This window comes from Jaculus jaculus, chromosome 5 (genome assembly GCF_020740685.1).
Source record: "Jaculus jaculus isolate mJacJac1 chromosome 5, mJacJac1.mat.Y.cur, whole genome shotgun sequence".
In the NCBI taxonomy this organism is placed as follows: Eukaryota; Metazoa; Chordata; class Mammalia; order Rodentia; family Dipodidae; genus Jaculus; species Jaculus jaculus.
The window spans coordinates 25,200,762-25,220,791 of NC_059106.1; the positions used below are offsets into that span (position 1 = coordinate 25,200,762).

The 20,030-nt window shown below is 41.2% G+C and overlaps 1 protein-coding gene across 45 annotated transcripts in view; it reads right to left on the minus strand.

The window, feature by feature from the left end:
* Clasp1 (cytoplasmic linker associated protein 1) overlaps nucleotides 1-20,030 on the minus strand; it is a 263,726-nt gene that overhangs the window by 74,461 nt on the left and 169,235 nt on the right. For 10 of the 45 annotated variants that reach the window (XM_045150047.1, XM_045150070.1, XM_045150043.1 and 7 more), the window contains 6 exons: nucleotides 19,300-19,467; nucleotides 12,016-12,123; nucleotides 7,174-7,236; nucleotides 3,600-3,703; nucleotides 1,781-1,804; nucleotides 346-590 (listed from right to left, as the gene is read on the minus strand). In XM_045150047.1, coding sequence (XP_045005982.1) covers nucleotides 346-590; nucleotides 1,781-1,804; nucleotides 3,600-3,703; nucleotides 7,174-7,236; nucleotides 12,016-12,123; nucleotides 19,300-19,467 — 712 coding nt within the window. The remainder of the gene's footprint in view (nucleotides 1-345; nucleotides 591-1,780; nucleotides 1,805-3,599; nucleotides 3,704-7,173; nucleotides 7,237-12,015; nucleotides 12,124-19,299; nucleotides 19,468-20,030) is intronic. The other 35 variants (XM_045150080.1, XM_045150065.1, XM_004659747.2 and 32 more) reach the window with 6 other exon arrangements.

Consider the following 20,030-nt stretch of genomic DNA (forward strand, 5'->3'; position numbering starts at 1 on the left):
TTCTTTTTCTTGTTTGGTTGATTCAGGATCTCATTCTGTAGCTCAGGTTGGTCCAGAACTTACTCCACAGCCTAGGCTGGCCTTGAACTCATGATAATCCTCCTGACTCAGCCCCTCAACCTGAGTACATGACAACTGGATATCTTATTTCTTTATAGATACACTGCCAGATCTTTCCACGTGTCTCAAAGATCAGGACTTTGACCTAGTCACTAGCACCTTGGTGCCTGCGCCAGTGAATAGAACTTTGTAAGGACTCTATAATGACAGGGAAGCCCTGGAAGCCCCTGAGGAGTGTCACAGGGGCCTTCAATGTGGCTCCCTGTCAAAACCTCTTGTCCTCACCTCAGGGTTCGTTGGCTCTTCAGTAAGTTCTGCAGGCCCAGGAGCCCTTCTTTCCTTTCTGACCAGTTTGAACTAGCACAGTGGTTAAGAACTTCTGCTACATCTTCTGTCTGCCGTAGATAATGGGGAATGCCACCATTCCTGGAACCGTATGAGCGCTCTGAGCAAACACTGGAGGCATCGCTGTTGGCATCATCATCAGAATACATCCCATAAGGTTCGTATCTCCTTCTCACTGGCTTCTTCTGAGAGGTCCAATGAGGGAAGGAAGAGCAGTGGAAGAAGTAGAAAGGTAAAACAACAATAAGTCTTACTAAATAAAAACCATGAGAAAAGCTACACAGAAAAAGACACACCAATTCACATACATTTTGTGTTCACAGATTAGGGAAATAGAAAAAGAAGCTTCCAGGTGGACAACGTGAGTGATGGACACCACAGCCCTTGGCAGGGAAAGAATGTGGGCTCTCACACACTGTGTAAGGTGGGCTTGAGCTCCAATTCTGGTATCATTACTGACTGGCTGTGTGGCTTCAGAGGCTTCCCTCTCTCCAAGAAGGCAAGAGTTGTTGCACCTGGCTCACGGACTTCTATATTCCACGTGGAAAACCCCAGTGCTGACATTCTGCAAGTATGGACACACCCAGCCCCTCCACAGGCCAGAGTAAGCAACCCTGAGCAAGGTCTATAGGTAGACTTGCTTGAATACCCATGTTTCCTGAAGAAAGCCTGAGGTTGAAGTGGCAGTGGCAGAATATTCTACATAAAATGATTCTGAAACAGTATGAGCTACTCTACAGACATCTTTTGGTTTTACAATCCTAACAGACTTCTTTTGAACAAGAACACTACAGTCCCTCCACTCATTTCCCTTACCCGGTATATAATATCCACAGTTAGTAATAACTATGTGGGATTGGTATCACACAAAGTATTCGAAAAGCCAAACAGTAGCTTAAACTACACAAATGAGAGTTTCTGATAATGTAATTATTTTGAATCCCAATTTGCTCAGGACTGTTCTTCCTGTGGCCCCAGTGTAATTATTATCAGCACCCCTTCACTCCTGAAAATGTTTATTTTGATGATAAACTATATAATCATGCCACTAACATATAGAATCCTATAACAAGAAAAATGTTGTTAATCCATTTGTGACATTATGATGACATATGAGGTACAAACTTGAGTTAACAGAATGAAGCACAAACAGGAGAAGTATTTAAAAAATACTAACATTAAAACAAAAAAAAATACTAACATTGGCAAAAGGCAACTGACTCCATCACTAGGAAAGACAGTGGGTTCAACAGAATCGTAATGGAAACCAGAATTTTACACCTCACTACATGTTGTGTTTTCACTAGGTTCTAAAAGAAATGTACTCGCAACAGAAGAAAATAAAGTTGTAAACAAAAGTTAAAAGCACTGGTACCTTGCTCCTGGAGTCTCCTAACAGCTGTAGGCAGGAAAATATTGAAGGATGGGGAAAAAGCATAGAGAATTATGTCAGAAGCATATGTGGGGATTGTTCTGGCAACAAAAGTGTACAGCAAAACATCTCTTAGCAAACCAAAAAACACAGGTCAGCAAGCGTTTCATTTTAAGCAGGTAACAACAGACAGCTTTCAAAATGGTGTTTCCCAGCTCGCCTTCACCTCTCAGGACCCTGTGTTCTTGATAGTAACTCTCTGCTGAGACCCATCCCACACCCACAAAGCACATTTCTGTCACATCTCTGTCATCTACTCTCTACTTCTGTGGGATCTTCTGGTTGCCTCTGAGCTTCTATTCTGTAGCAAGGATGCCATACCATTCCTGCACTGTCCTCTTCAGAAGCAGTTCACCTGGAGACCACTCAGCTGTGGATGGAGAGTGACTAGGGCAGCATGAGCATCATGGGAGCTAGGGCTCTAAGAAAAGCTCGAGCTGAGTTAAGCCAAAGCTTGAACACTCCGATTCCAATCTGCCTCCTAGAACTTTGCACATAGCCCCTCAGGCGCGCTTTCAACAACCAAGAAAGTTCTCTGCCTTAATTGGAAGCTCTGTTTAGCTGAGGGTTTCAACTTCTTTGTTTTCTAACCCTCTGACCTCCATTTCTCAAGTTTTCTGAATAATAAAAGTCAGATTTAGAAGGCTGCAACTTGGAGGAGAAAGAGCTTCACAGAACACTGCTTCAGCTCTGACTCTTAAGCTAAAACCATGGCCGGAGCAATTATACCCTGCACTCCAGTACCTGCCAGGACAGAGTCCTACTTCTAAGGCTGATGAATAGAGCTGCTGGCAGGGCATCTGCCTGCCGGGAAAGCATTCTGAGAGCAGCACACTGCTTGCTCAGACACTTGTCAAAGAATCCATCTGACTGAGACAGAATCAAAGAGGCAGAGAGACATGAAGACAAGAATCAGGCAGCCACGATCTGTACAGTGTCCATCAGGTGGCACATGGCTAAATGTGAAACCTCAGGCTGGAGAACAAGATGTTACACCTGCATTCTTTTCACCCAAGAGAATACATCTTGAAACATCAAAGGCCAGGCCAGAGCTGAGAAAGTTCTAAAGAACATCTATTGGAAGGCTGAGCACAAGAAGCAGGGTATGCAGGATGCTGGCACTAGCAGCTGGGATGTGTCTTGAAAGAGCAAGTCGCCACAAGCCATTCAACCAGGGAACTTCACTGTGGAATTATGACTGTTTTGCTTTTCCGGTATTACTTTGTAATGGCAACAAAACACCTTTTGTAATGCTTTATGGCTTCATAAAGCAAACCAGAAAAATTTGCCCTGTTTGCGGGGAACAAAACTAAATAAAACTAAAGATCAGAGTGGTAATGAAATAACTGCAGGATTTTAAACCTCCAACTCTTTTATGAGCTAGTCATTCACACATATAAGGCCATGTCATCAAAGTCTGTAAAGCAACAAAAAGAACAAGATGGAAAATAGGAAATACTAAAAAAAAAACAAGAAATGGTAAAAATTAAAACAAAAGAAACAGCCAATGACATGTGAGAAACCCCAATGTCATCAAAACTTCCTTTAACTCGGAGGAGCACAGATCTGAGTTCTTGATGCTGATTTTCTGGAAGGCAGATTTTCACTTGTATGTGTACAGAGTTGATTGAGAGAAAAAACACTATTTGTATAATATTCATTCTAGTCTTAGACGTCAAACCTGATTTGGGGACAATCTCCTGTGCAGTCAGAGAAACATGTAGCCGGTCGGGGGAAGGACTACACACTGTGCCTCTCTTACCAGCGCGTCGGCCACAGCGGCCTCCAGGTCCGTGCTTGTGCTCAGGACTCGCATGGCGTTCACAGAACCAGGGATTCTTCCCGACTGGCCCAGCCCAAATCGGTCTATTTAGAAAACAAAGCAAAACATGTATCACTTGAATTCCCATTTTCTTGATTCTTTGCAAGGCCCATGCCTCCTCCCACTACAGTCAGACAGAGGCATTGAAAACGCCTAGACAGTGTCAACTGCACTGACCTGGCCTGCCAATGGGAGGGTTAAGGTATTCAAATTTAGTACTACTGAGCCACAAAGCATCCTTTTTTTTTTTTTTTTTAAGTAGAATCTACTCCAGAATGTTTTTATTGTTAAAAATATTTGAGACCTTATGGAAGGTAGGTGGACTAAGCTGAATCTTTTAATCGACGGAGTTTTCCTTTTAGATACAAGTAGCCTTGATGTTTGTCAAATTAAAGGTGCAATTTGGAGTAAAAAAGTTAAAATTTTTAAACAAATTAACTTGATCTTTGTGAAAATTTCCCTGTGTCTCCATTATTTAACAGTTATTTATTTAACCATCAACTTACAGAACTCTTTTTTTTTTTTTTTTTTTTTGGAGACAAGGTTGTACTAAGTAGCCCTGGCTGGCTTAGAACTTGCTGTGTAGAGCATGCTGGCCTGAAACTTGCAAAGATTCTAATGCTCTGTCTCTTGGGTACTGGGATTATAGGTATGAGCTACCATGCTTGTGAAATTTATTTTTGTAAATTATTATTTTTTACTTTAGAGTGAGCAAACAAGAAAATCGATGTGCCAGGGCCTCAGACACTAAAATTGAACTCCAGCCACTTATGCCACCTAACACTTGCCTCACCTTTGAGCACCTGGCTTACATGGGATTGGAAAGCCAAATATGGGTCCTTAGGCTTCACAGGCAAGCACCTCAACCTTTAAGCCATCTTGCCAGCCCAAAAATTCTTTTTTTATTATTTGAGAGAAAGAGGAAAAAAAAAAAAGACGAAGGGCATGCAAGAGCCTTTAGCCATTGCAAATGAACTCCAGATACATGTGTCCCTTGTGTGCATGCACAACATTGTGTGCTTACATCACTGTGTGCCTGGCTTATGTGGGACCTGGAGATTCAAACAAGAGTTCTTAGGCTTCACAGGCAAGCACCTTAACTGCAAAGCAATCTCTCAGCACAAAAATTCTTTAACAAGCACCACAAAAAATATAGTATCTTCTCTGTAGAGCAACAGTCATTCAGATATCAGCATAGCTTTTATCGTGTGTGCGTGTGTGTGTGTGTGTGTACGTACATATATATTATTTTTTTTCCCTAAGGTAGGGTTTCACTGTAGCCCACACTGACCTGGAATTCACTATGTAGTCTCAGGGTGGCCTTGAACTCCCTGCGATCCTCCTATCTCTGCCTCCTGAGTGCTGGGATTAAAGGCGTGTGCCACCACAAAATTTTTACAGATAAACAAAATGGAAAGAATTCGGAAGCTCTACAACAAATTTTAGCAGTTCAAATAACAACTCTACGGTTGTTGATGATCACGGTAAATGAGACTCACACCTTGAAGTCCCATCACCTCAGCTAACCAGTCTTCTTAAGAAGTACTGGAGACTAAACTATGAGAAAATCCAGCAAAAGTTACACTTTTAGTGTGTCACATCACCTAGCAGCAAAAAACTTATTCGTTAGAACTCTAACAGACAAAAACCTTTGGAAGAAAAATGGTAAGACGTAAGTTGTCTTTCCTGAGTTAATCAATAAGATACTATTTGGACAAAGAAAATCAAACTTGACTATATTCTACTAATGCAACATTTAGAATAACAGGGATGCTCATATTAATTTAATGTAAATTGATCTTATAAAATGACGTATTTAAATTTTTGGTCAAGTAACACATCACTTTCAAAAGTGATAAACATTAGGATGAAGTGCTATTCAGCTTTTTTAAAATGCCAATTTCAAAACATTACACCTTCTACCACCACAGAAAAGCAAAGTAATTTAAACATTGCTAGTTGAGTTACACAGTCATGAATTTTTATAAAGAAACAAAAATTGTATGTTATACTATCCCCTTTTTTAATGCATTTGCTGATCACTCCAATGTCATATTAATTTATGTTTCAATGGTGGTTTAATGTGCTATATAAAATATGGCCACAAAACAGTCACACTATGTATCTAGCCACACACACATCTAGTAGCTAAAATATGAAGCAAATGTAAATTTGAGGTTTCTTGTTCACATAGCTTGTAAGAAATTTTGGTTCAAGTCTTTTGTTTTTCCATTAAAAAAGGGTAGATAGCAGGGGATTTATGAGAAACAGAATGGAAGTAATTTAGTTATAAGCCATTTAAAATTTACCCAGCATAAATGAAAATTAAAGTCTTAAAAACAAAAACAAAAACAAGTATATCTCATGCCAGTCATTACTACTGCAGGGATGACACTGTTTCTAAGGCGCAAAATTAAAACCTAGAAGACCAAGGCAATTCCTCTGTGCTTCCCAGATGCACACAGCTTGGCCACATAGTGGCCATCCATTATCTAATAGGCAACATAGACAAGGTGAATTTCAGGTCATAAAGGGGAAGACTCATGTGGATGTAAGTAAGCAAATGACAGGGTTTAGTTTTTCACCAGACTAAAATCTGCTGCCCATTCTCATTGCTCTCATGCCATGAAGCTAGTTTTCTGAGAGATGGATACAAATGACTGTGCCCTCAGTCCAGGCTCCTAATCTTTAGGGAACACAGAGCATACACAGTACAAATGCATGGCTGGCTTCATGTAGATAAAAGGGAAAAAGCTAGCTGGTCACTATCATTACCATCAACAGTCTTTCAATAACTAGAGTATATCTAACCCAACTAAAAGCTAGTCATTAGGGACAGTTAGCATATGAAAACTATGCCAATTAAATGTGGCAAAGTGATACATCATGGCACACCTACTTTTTACCCTTTGGCTAGCCAGTGGATTTTGGTAAATTAAATGGAGCTGAGACAGAAGGTCTGGGTTTCACTGGCAACAAAAACTAAATTTTGACCTGACCTGATCACCTAAATCCTGATCTTGCATTTCTATGAAGTTTTCAGGATGCATTTGTGTTTATATGTATGAAACTGTGCATGTTTCAATCTGGAGTGAAAATAACTACTTAGTACCTGAAAACACCTGGAAGGAAGCTGACAGTACTAACTAGCAATATCTGAAAGCGCACTGGAGTAGAGGCCCTGGAGAGGAAGAGGAGATACAGGAAGCCTCCAGACACCTACTGTTTGGTTGTTTCCTGGAAAGGGGTGGAAGGAAAGGAGGAGGTACTTCCTCGATTTTCATTTTGACGTAAATATGGACACTGGAGAAATGATATTAAACAGGCAGTAAAGCATCTACGGCCTACTGACAAAACTATAAACATTCAACAACTTAAAAAAATGCGAGCACACCAAACAAAACAAACACGAGGCGCACACATGCCACGCGCCGCGCTGGCTGACACGAGAACAAGCTGACATGATGTGGGAGGAGCACGATGAGGCCGAGTCATGCAGTTAGCACTTGTTCACCTGACTGCCCAACAGATTCAGCAGTGGAGAGAGCGCTAGTGGACCTGGAATGACGTCGAGAGGCTGCAGGTAAAAGGAACGGCAACACCCACAGGGTTAACACACAGGTACCACGGGAAATGCAGGGGCTGCTACCAACAAGGCTGCAGTTCTCATGAAAGACATGGTGCTGGATATGAATGGACAGCGGTGCTGACCTCCACGACTCGTGGCTCTGAGACACACAGGCATGACAGAGGCACTCTGAAAGTGCTTTGTACTGAGGGTGCACTGACGGACTCGGACTCCAGGTTTGCATCCACACCATGACGCCTCTGTCAGCCCTCATGGAAATATGCCAATTGAAGGATGTCAGGAGTCAGAGCACCATCTACACCCAGAGTGACAGCAGGAAGATGATATTCACTCAGCTCATGAGATGTGTCATCAGTGTATGATACATATGCCACCATGCACCAAAAACAAAATCAGAGAGCTTCATATGTTATCTCAACAGATCTGGAATGAAATCACAGCAAGGGGGCTCAGTAGGCGGAATTCATTTTCCCCAGTCACACTGTTTGTTGTTCTATTGTGGAAATATCCTAGTTATGTACTTTCTAACTTCTGCAAGTCCTGTGGTAGGGATTTTTGCCATCTTCCTTGCACAGTCTCTTGCAGGATTCTCTTATGAGTATAGCAATCAGGCCAGGTTCACTCACAGCTAGCTGTAGGATCTTGAACAATGTGCTAAGCCCCTCTGTGTCTCAGTTTCTTTATCTTTTAAATGGTGCCAGTAATGGTACCTACCTCTTGGTTGCTACTGGGAGGATTAAAAGAAAACGTACACAATGTAATTAAATCCCTGCCAGATGCAGAGTCAGCAGTGGTGGCAACAGCATTAGTACGGGTGGTAGCAGTAAAGGTCAATTTGTGTTTAGGTTGTAGGAGCAAGAATCTATAATATGCATATTAACTCATCAACCTGTGGAAATAAATGTTAACTCTGTCCTCATTAGAAAAGAACATGACTTGTAGAAATAAAGATGAAATAAAGAACCAGCTCAAAACACCAATGTACTTGTCACAGTTCCATACAATGCTCAGCTGTTCATTGTCAGGAAAAAAAGAAAGAAACCTTTGGTACTTCCATTGATGACTCTGCAAAGGCCATGGCGCTCCCTCTCACAGACTCTACTGTTCCGTACACACCAATAGTACACATTTAGTCAAACCTTCAAAACCTCAAACTCTTTCATATTTTATTTTTAAAACTCAAGTCACTTCATAAAATGTACACATCTGTGGTATATGTGATTTAATAGCAAAGGTTACCAGGTCAATAAATATCAACTTTTAGCAGCATGCAAAATGAAAGTATATCCCTCCTCTTTCAGGATTCACACAATAAACTGACAGTCTTTAAAATAGGACTTACCACTTTCTTAAATAAGGAAGTCTGGTAAATATTTAAGACTCAAGCAAACTGCACAGTGACTGACTAGCATATCCGTTATCCTGAGGGTTTAAATTGAAGCGCTTTACAGAAATACCTGATCTGTCTATAGATTCTTAATAAGACATTCCTTTGGTTCTGCTTCAACACAATATTCTAAAGCAATCTGCTGTGGAAAAAGCTCTCTACCAAACTCACAAAAGAACACCCAGCAAAGGAATTCAAGATAGACTCAATATACTATATACGTGTATGAAAATGTCATATTACATTCCAATATTATTATTAATTATATATGCTAATTAAAAACTAAATAACTTGCATCTGTATCAAACATGCACAGACCTTGCTTCTTGTCGATTCTCTAAATATTGTACTAAGTATTATAAATAATCCAGATCATTCAAAGAATATGGGAGGATGTACATAGGTGCTCTGCAAATACTATGTGACTTCAGCATCTGTAGGACGTCTTGAACAAGTCTCTATAGACACAGAGGGATGACTTGTATTCACTGAAACCTAATTACTTTCCAATTTTCTAATGAAGGTTGACTGTGGAAACCTATTCAAAAGGTCATTAATGGGGCTGGAGAGATGGCTCAGTAGTTAAATGCATTTGCTTGCAAAGCCTGACAGCAGTACCCATCTAAGGCCAGATACACAAAGTAACACATGTATCCAGAGTTGGTTTGCAATGGCACTTGGCTCTGGCATGCCTGTGCCTATTCTCATTCTTTCTTTCTTTCACTCTGTGCTTGCAAATAAAAAACAAGCTGTTACTAAAATACAATCTTACTAGTTTCCAAAAGAGATAGGAAGTTATTAACATGAATGAGAAAAAGGAACCTTCCCAGAGTATGTAGTATGTTCCCCTGAGGACACCTCCTGGGAGCCATCTTGAATTCTCAGGTCCTAAACCCAAGCCTGGAAACCAAAGCCTCAAGACCAGAGTGCTTTTTTTTTTTTTTTTTTTTGAAGTAGGTTACTGCTCTAGCCCAGGCTGACCTGAAATTCACCATGTTGTCTCAGGCTAGCCTCAAACTCACAGCAATCCTACCTCCCGGTGCTGGGATTAAAGGTGTGTGCTACCATGCCTGCCAGGAGAGCAGAGTGCTTTCTATATACCCACCCTGTAGAGGTCCCACAGAAAAAACACTGGGTAGTCTTTTGAGTAACAGATCAAAGGTGCAAAATTATCAGAACTACTTCCTATAAGGCCAGCGTGAGCTCAAACCTGGATTCCAAGCATGGCTCCACCACTTCATCATGTCTTGAAGTTTGAATGTGAACTGTCTACCACAGGCTCATACAGTTGTTACAGTTCGGTTCCCTGATGGTGGATGACAGTGTTTGGGAAGGTTGTGGAACCACTGGAAGGTTGGAGGAAGTGGGTCACTGGTGGGTGGGCCGAGGTGGCTGAGCCTAGAGGTTTTATAGCCTGGTCCCATTTCCTGTTTCCCCTCTGCTTCCTTGCTGTGGTTGTAATGTGACCATGGCCCTACCATGCCTTCCTTGCCATGATGGAATGGAAGCCAGAATACTTCCTGCCCAAGCTGTCAGGTATTAGGTCATGGCCACGAGTATAGTCACTAATACAAGTACAGTTTGTGAACGGAAGAGCAGGGCTTAATCTCCCTAAGAGCCTGATTATGAGGACACCTGTCTCTAAGCAGGGACAGCAGGCACTGTGCCTGTTGACGCTCCGAATGGTATAGTGCTGCTGCTTCTGTTGCACACACATTTTTGGGACAGAATTAATCTAAGAGGAAAAGGACATGGTATAAAAATATAGCTCAGAAGACATTCACTGCTGTCCTGACCACAGTGAGCTGATGCCAGGGTTCATTAGGGTTCTCATCTTCTGCCATGGCAGCAGCAATTACACATTTCAACATTTGGAGCTGTCACCAAGACAGTTAAGCAGACCTGTTCATCCAAAGAGCAAAAACTAGATTTGATGATGCAGTTACTTAGGGTCCAAGATGTCAAGAGTCCATCATGCCTTGCCTGGCCCACAGACTGCACGCCAGATTACCAAGGCGTCTGAAAAAAACAAAACACCAGCCACAAGTATGAAATAAAAACAAGAACTGCTTCTAGGAGACAAAATAACCAACATATAGTAGATTATTTGGAAGATCAAATAGTAAGCATGGATGCATAGATATATAGCCTTAACTTAAAAGGAAAAAGTTCATACATACACATACACACATACACACACACACACACACACACACACACACACACACACCCAAAAAAACCACCATTGTCATCCTTGGTTTATTGAGAATTCTGCTCTAAGGCTGCAGGTTGCTATGGGCACAGCTGGCATGTGCTGGGAAGCTGCCCTGCTCAGGGCTCATGCTGGCCCAGACATCCCATCTCAGGGAAGGAACCACTAAGGCATGGGGACCAACCAGCAGGGCTCAGGCGTGTGCTACCTGCTCTCTTCAGAATCTACATAGTACTTTTGTGTACTGAGTGAGAGGAGAGATTAGAAGAGGTGTGTGACATTAATGGACAGTCAGAGACAAATATGAAGACCTTCTACTATGAGTGAACATCCCTTCTGAGTGAGATCTTCAGTCAGAAGATCAGCTGCAGAGCCACTAACTGCTGCAGTCCATGCGTCACGCTGTCACTGCAGGCCCAGATCTAATTATCATAAAATGACTTGTAGTTATCAAGAGACATGGTCTACCTGGACAGTACTAAAAGATAATTGGTGAAGAACACAAATATTCCTTTTCAGAAAAGTATATACTGACAGATGCTTTTGGGAATTCATAATCTGTACTAGACAAAAAGGTACTATGCCCATTTTAGAGAAAGGCAGGGCTAATCAGACTAAAATAAAAAGTCATTTTATTTTCTAAGTGTTATGACTATACTTTTGTTCTTCCTTTGAATTAAATTGCATGCTAGGCCTGAGGGTTATGGCTCAGTGGTAGAGTACTTATCTAGCATGCTTGAGGCCCTGGGTTCCATCCTCAGCACAAAAAAATAAAAATAAAAACACAATCACATGTAAAGGGATCTCTAGTAAAATCAAAGATAAGCTAGAAATTTAATAGATAAGGATAAATTACAAGTTAATTTCATTTACAAGCAGTCTTTAACTTTGGCTAGATTTTGCCTTGTGCTGAAAACTGCCACATGGATGGTCTTGCTTGGTGACATGTGGTCACAAGTAGGGTGAAATGGTGCTTTTTTTCCTCAAATACATAAACACTGGGAGTTGCTGAAATCCAAGCATGCAGAGAGGACAACAAAGGGTGACTAAGGAAGAGGAAAGAGAGAAGAGGGAATTACAGAACAGCAGAGGAGGGAAAGCAGTCATTCCACGTGGCAGTGGCTCGGACAAGCATTGGGAGTCCTGGGCAGCACCTACGTGTACTCACCGAGTGGAGTGAAGCCCCGAGCAGGGCTTGTATCTCGGCTGCTCTCACGGCTGGTATCGCGGCTGCACCCCTGACTCATGCTGGGTCGAGGGATACGGCTGCTCCGTGCTAGTGTGCAGCATGAGGGGTTTCAGAGAAGGTGAACAAATTTAATGAAGACAAAAAAACTCACAAACGTCAGTCACATTCGGTTAATGTAATTATGACATTGTCTGTGTTGGGAAGCCACCTATGAGTGCTGAAGTCTCTCTGATAAGTCCTGGTGTGTCAATAGGAGGGTAAAGGGCTAAATAAGCCTGACTATGTCAGTGACTCAGAAGGCTGCAGATTTTAGCAATGAGGTGAAAACACACCTAAATGAGGGAAATGAAACCTTGCCAAAGGACAAATTCATATCAAAATACAGGATCAAAAGTTTGTGAGGAATGACCAGTGTTTATGGCATGAGCAAAGTTCTTGAGCACAAGAGACCAAACCTGTTTCCAATGCACCTGGGCCCTACACAGACTACTGAGTTTGGATTAGCAAGCAGAATGAAGGCTCTTTCCCTGAGCTCCACAAACTTACCTAACGAAAGGAAGAGGGCTCACTTCTCCAGGTGTGGCCTCCTCCACAGAGTTGTAAAGCCTGGGAGCCTGTCCACTGAGCCACCAGAGAGACTTCACACATGTAAACTCAACAATCCAAACCAACAGATGCAAGGCTTCTGCTTTGCTGTCTTTTTTTCTGGTCCAACACTTAAATTTCTGCCTTTTGTAGAGGAATTCAAGCTGCTTTTCCTCAGGTCTTATACAATGAATCTATACCAAGTAAATAGATCATCTCTGTATTTGGATAAAATACTCTACTGACCTAAGAACTACTAATTACTTATCTCCTGGTGCAACTTATTATTCTCATGTTACAAAACTATGAGATGGTAAGATAAGTCACAGGAATGGCCTAAGGTCTAATCATCTGGCTGTGAAGCTCACATGATATTACAGCTTCTCAATTTGAGAAAACAGAATCAAATGACTTGGCAAAGCATTCTGAAGTAGCATTGTTTACTAGAACTGTGCAGGTGGAACACCTAACACAACAGCTGGTGGGCACCATCTACAGCCCACCTCATCATGAGAAATCTAGTGCTCTGAGCTGTCTCAGAGACTTTACACACAATAAACTTGATTCCCTGATGTAAAACCAAACATGCCTTCAATACTGAAATGAGCATAGCCTACTATTTCAGAGCAAGACTTACTGTATAGCCAAAGCATAACAAGAACATCTCGCCAACCAGAATCATGAAGCTCCTGGACAAAGAACATGGAAGTGAAAAAGGAGGTCAACTGCTGACTGCTCAGAGTTGGAGCTGAACTAGAACTTCAGCACTTGGGTGGGCCAGTCGCCAACAGAGTGTTAGAGAGCGCCAAATGTTTAATACTTGCCACAAAGAGAAGGAAGTCAGGCATGAATCCAATCTGAGTAATCCACTCCAACAGGAGGTCACTAGAAATCCTGAATTCCTCCCTTTATTTTGCCAGAGTGCTGTGGAAATACTGAATTTTCACTCCAACTTGTAGTGGCTATTTAATCATTAATTCTTGGTGATATTTTTCAACAGGCTCTACATAAGGGCCAGGGCAAAAGTTGCCAAAGTCCACCTTTAAAAAACCTGAAGAGTATCTACCAAGCCACTAATGCAGAAAAGCTTCCTGGGCTGTACAGAGCAGAGCAGCTCACCTTCAGATGAGAAGGAATCTTTGCTCAACAATAATATATGTCCTTGTGAATTCATAACATATAGGAAAATCTTGACAGCCCACAGTCCATTCCAAGACTCATTAAAAAAATAAAAACAATTCTGATAGTTCTTCTTCTAAATACATGCCTAGTTAATTCTGTCTAAATTTTTATCCAGGCTCCACACTGTTCCTTAAGTGTCAAAAGTATACTTCAGTAGTGGGAAAGAAATAAGCTAAAATAATACCCATAACTTTCTTAACAAGCCTTACCCTCCTGACATTTCATCCCAATATGCATCCTCTCACTCATGCTGATTAGCTCCTTTGCCAGATGACCAGTAGCACATATGGAAAGAATTTTACCATTCTGTCAAAACTTGTGGTTATTGTCCAAACCTCATTAAAGTACAACTGGTGGTGAAATCAATAGTTCAAATGTTGGATAATTTAAATTGCAAAACTCACAACACTACTTCCAAACACTGAGCTACAAGGAAGCTTGTAATTTTTGTTGCTGTTGTTGTTGCTTTGTTTTGAGTAGAGTCTCATTCTAGCTCAGGCTGACCTGGAATTCACTATGCAGTCTCAGGGTGACCTCAAACTCACGGTGATCCTCATCCTACCTCTGTCTACTGAGTGCCAGGATTAAAAGGCATGTACCACCACACACCAACTTAAAGCAAGCATATAAAATTAGTAATACATAGGTTAATCTATTTTTATATAATATATGAATTCATATACATATCAAACTGTCTTTCTATTAAAGGCCCAAAGCATTCATACTGAAAATGAGAGGAAGAAGGTATAAAAGGAGCAACGAAACATACCTGAACTTTCTAAAAGCAGTATTTCTAAGCAGCTGATTATGCTTGCATGACATGCTGAGAGGCCCTGAACAACCACTTGATCGATTTTATTCCTGCGCAGACTCGGCTTGCCATCACAGTGTTTGAAGGGTCACCCTCACTTTTACCCTTTAAGGACCCATACCAAAAGCAAAAGTACAAGAGGATTCTTGAAAATTCCTAGGTCAATGACATGGAACACATTTCTATATATTTTTCATGTCACAAAATATAATTTTATAATTAAAAGGATTTAATTCATTTCAACATTGCAAAAGTATGATTTTTGTTTTGTTTTGTCGAGGTGAGGTCTCACTCTAGCCTGGCTGATATGGAATTCACTACATAGTCTTAAGGTTGGCCTCAAGATCACAGTGATCCTCCTACCTCTCTCTCCCTAGTGGTAGGATTAAAGGCGTGTGCCACCACACCCTACTTTTCCATAATATTTTTAATCAGAAACTTTTAAAACATTTAGAATATGAATGTAACTGTAAAAATGTCAAATTTTTAAATAATCCTTTCATTCAATAAATAGTAAAAGACAACTAAAGGCAAACTGCCAAAAGCCTTGCAAGAACCTTGGCATTATTTTTATAACACATAAGAAATGAAAATTTCATTAAGAAACATCATTTGGAACAAAAAGCAGTAACTAGGGGCTGGCTTAGCAATTAAGGCGTGTGGTGGTTTGATTCAGGTGTCCCCCATAAACTTAGGCATCCCGAATGCTAGGTTCCCAGCTGATGAAGATTTGGGCATTAATGCCTCCTGGAGGCGATGTACTGATGGGGATGGGCTTATCAATATTATAGCCAGTTTCCTCTTGCCAGTGTTTGGCACACTCTCCTGTTCCTGTTGTCCACCTAATGTTGGCCAGGAGATGATGTCCACTCTCTGCTCATGCCATCATTTTCCCCTGCCATCATGGAGCTTCCCCTCAAGTCTGTAAGCCAAAATAAACCTCTTTTTTCTTCTTTCCAAAATCTGCTCTTGGTTGGGTGATTTCTGCCAGCAATATGAACCTGACTGTAACAACGCACTTGCTTGCAAAGCCAAAGGATTTGATTCCCCAAGACCCACATAAGCCAGATGCACGAGGTGGCACAGCATCTGGAGTTCATTTGCAGTGGCTGGAGGTCCTGGTACACCCCTTCCCTCTCTCTCTCTCTCTCTCTCTCTCTCAAATAAATAAATAAAAATTTTAAAAAAATTAAAGCAGTAATTGTAGGTCACTAGAACTACTTTTCAAATCAAGTCCTAAGCCTAGTTAGGTGCAATTAAAACTTTGAATTAGGACTGGATAAATGGCTAAGCAGTAGATGCTTGCCTAAAGAGTATAACAACCCGAGTTCAAGTCCCCAGTACCCACATAAAGCCAGATGTACAAAGTAGTGCATGCATCTGGAGTCCATTACAGTGGCTAGAGACCCTCTCTAGCCCTGGTATGACCATTCTCTCGGCCTCTTAGGGAATGGATCTTAGGAAATCTCTAAGTAGCGCCCACAGGGTTCAGTGGTAAGACTGTAAGATCATACATACATACATATGAGTAGAATGTGTATGTGCCCTCACAGTGTGCAAAAACTTAAATAAAACACTTTTTTTGTCAGGTATGGTGGCGCACGACTTTAATCCCAGCACTCGGGAGGTAGGAGGATCACTGTGAGTTTGAGGCTACAGAGAGAATTCCAGGACAGCCTGGGCTAGAGTAAGACCCTACCTCAAACCAACAAACAACAACAACAATAAAACACTTTCTTTACAAAGCTTTACTATGACTTTAAACCTTGCCAAATCACTAATCCCTTAATGAGCAGTAAGAAATTATTTGGGGGGCTGGAGAGATGGCTTAGCGGTTAAGTGCTTGCCTGTGAAGCCTAAGGACCCCGGTTCGAGGCTCGGTTCTCCAGGTCCCATGTTAGCCAGATGCACAAGGGGGTGCACGTGTCTGGAGTTCGTTTGCAGAGGCTGGAAGCCCTGGCGCGCCCATTCTCTCTCTCTCCCTCTATCTGTCTTTCTCTCCGTCTCTGTTGCTTCAAATAAATAAATTAATTAATTTTAAAAAAAAAGAAATTATTTGGGAAGGGCAAACTCCTTTACTGATACCTCATTACTGCTTTTAAAAACTTAGAAAATGCTACCTTTTCAACTGCATACACTGGAAACTTCAAAGTAAAGGCAGCAGGTCTTACAGTTAGATTAGATCACTTATTTCCTAATTTCCTTGTTTCATTTATTATTTTATCACTTATTTCCTAATTTCAAGCAGATAAAAATTGGCATTTTTAACAAACATTTTAAAAAATCCTAAATAAAAAATAAAAGTAAGGGGGCTGGAGAGATGGCTTAGTGGCTAAGCGCTTGCCTGTGAAACCTAAGGACCCAGGTTTGATTCTCCAGGCCCCACATAAGCCAGGTACACAGGGTGGTCCATACATCTAGAGTTCATTTGCAGTGGCTAGAGGCCTTGGAGTGCCCATTCTCTCTTTCTCCCTCTAATAAAAATACATGTTAAAAAAGTTAAGAGCATAATCCTAGTGCAGCTAGCACAAAAACAGACAACCTTATGAATGGCAGCAAGGCTGGAATCAAGTGTTTCCTAATCAACATGAGTGGCACACCAAGTATGTTGTAGCGTCAGATGAAAAATGTAGATGTTCTAGCCTTGATCTTTCCTCTGGAGTTTCATCTAAGTTTCTGTACATTGTGAGAAATCACTCATGTTCTATTCATAACATAGACATTGACAGCTCAGAGACCATGTATGCTATGATGCCGATACAAAGTCAGCCTTACAGAAAAAAACTCACAAAACACCAATTCCTTCACCTCACTTTGGAAATATAACTTGACACCAAACCTTAAACAGTCTTAACCCCCACCCCTGGCTGAACACTATCTGCTTCGCTGCTTTCAAGCCTCATCCCACCATGGCTCGAGTCCTCTGAATTACCTGTGGACTCTTTTCACCTGACTGCTTCTGTCCCTGCTTCTCTCTCCCTGGCCCATCTTTTCCTAGTGCTTCAAAGCAGGACCTATTCTAGGAAGTCTCACTTAGCAGGAAATCCAAGATAGTCAGACAAACAGGGAGCTAGGACTCTTCCTAACCCATGGTCTCAGATTATCCTATTACAGCTTCTGTCAGGCAGTTTATATTTCCACCTTCCCAACACATAACAAGGGCTCTGAGGAAGTACACCAATCTGTTTCACCTATCTTTTGAGTTCTGGGTCTTATGAAGTACCCATTACACAGTAAACGTTCAAGTAAAAATTACTGAGAAAATACATAAGTAAATAAATGTAAGGCTAACCTGATAAGACTTAAGGATCATGGTACTCTAATTTCTTACTAAATTATTATATTTATTGAGGGAAGTACAGTGAAGGAAAGGCACCCACATAGCTAGAAATCCCATGTGGAGGGTCTGGAAAAACCATGGGGGAAAAAAAGAGAAAAGAAAGTTTAAAGAGCTCCTTCCCTGTGAGGAGCTAGAAGGGATTAAGAGCCCATTGTTACTCTAATTTTATATTAATAGATTTTTACTTTAGAAAGCAGGTAAGAATATAATAAATACAAATTTCAACTTTTTGCCATTCTATCACAAAAGAGTTCTAACTTTTATATTAAAAAAGGAACATATGACTTGGATTTTTAATTTTTTTATTTTTATTTATTTATTTGAGAGCAACAGACAGAAAGAGGCAGAGAGAGAAAGAATGGTCACCCAGAGCCTCCAGCCACTGCAAATGCATGCACCAACTTGTGCATCTGGCTTACGTGGGTCCTGGGGAATGGAGACTCAAACTGGGGTCATTAGGCTTTACAGGCAAGCACTTAACCACCAAGCCATCTCTCCAGCCCATGAGTTAGATTTTAAAAGAGGTCTTTAAGTGCCGGGCATGATGGCGCACACCTTTAGTCTCAGTACTTGGGAGGCAGAGGTAGAAGGATCACCATGAGTTCGAGGACACCCTGAAACTACATACTGAATCCCAGATCAGCCTGAGCTAGAGTGAGACCATATCTTTTAAAAAAAGAAGTCTTTAAGTTGTTGAGAATAAGTCATGTGGCTATAAAATGTTACAAACTAAATATTACAACAAAAAACCAAGTATGTTGGTTCATACCAGTACTTACCCCTATGATTTAGTGCAATTATGTCAAAAATAATTATACATATTATTTGACAGTGTCACTAAATTAGAGAGCAAAATCAAAATAAATAGTAGGAGCCAGGCATTGGTGGCGCACGCCTTTAGTTTCAGCACTCAGGAGGCAGAGGTAGAAGGATCGCCTTGAGTTCAAGGCCACCCTGAGACTACATAGTGAATTCCAGGTCAGCTTGGGCCAGAGTGAAACCCTACCTCAAAAAATAATAATAAATAAAAATAATAGTAGGGATTAAGTTAAAAAAAAGTGACAATTTTTCTAATGGGGGGTGTCCCCAATCCCCAATGCTTTGCAAAATGCATGTAAAACATAACTACTACCCATATATCTAAAGATAAATTCTATACATTTTCCAGATTAGCTGAAATTATGATATCATCTATATAAATTACAATATACCTTTTCAACATAGCCAAAGAAACACACCCAGTGCAAAAATAGATTTCTATTTCCCATATCAGACACAGTCATTAGATAATAAACAAGATTATGACCAAGCTACAATAGTGATTGAAGTCTTTGATAATCCTTACCTAATCCTATTCGGTTTGGACTCGTTTCTCGGCTACATCCCTGACTCCTGGGAATCTTGCTTCGTTTCTCTGAAGACGGTGTCACGGGTGGGCCTCGTGAGGAACCCCCAGCAAGTCCGCCGTAGCCACTTCCCAGCAACTTCCCTGGGGAGCTTGAGCGGCTGCCAGCTAAAAGTGAGGCAAAGCAGAACTGAATGATGACTATAAGCCACATGATGATTTGTGAATTTCAGAGCAGTCTTTACATATTAATTTGCATCAAGTATCAAGTGAACTTTCTATCAAAATAGCTTTTTAGGTGGTGATGGTACTACTTTTTAACATAAGCACCTGAAGAATATGGAATATTGTAAGTGAATCTTCACTTAAGAGAGTTACTCTACAAAAGCAGCTGGACAACCTCTGGTCCAAAGCAGGATGACCGTGACACAGCCCCACATCTTGACAAGTAACCACAGAAAGGTTGACCCTTCTGTCAGCAGTGCTGTATGGAACGATGCACGGTAGGCAAGCACTCTAATTACAGCTACACTCCCAGCTCTGGCTGTTTTGGTTTTTTTAAGAGATGACAGGTCTTTTCAAAAGACAACTACTGAACCGGGTGTGGTGGAGCACGCCTTTAATCCCAGCACTCCGGAGGCAGGGGTAGGAGGATCAATGTGAGTTCGAGGCCACACTGAGACTCCACAGTGAATTCCAAGTTAGCCAGGGTTTGAGTAAGGCCCTACCTC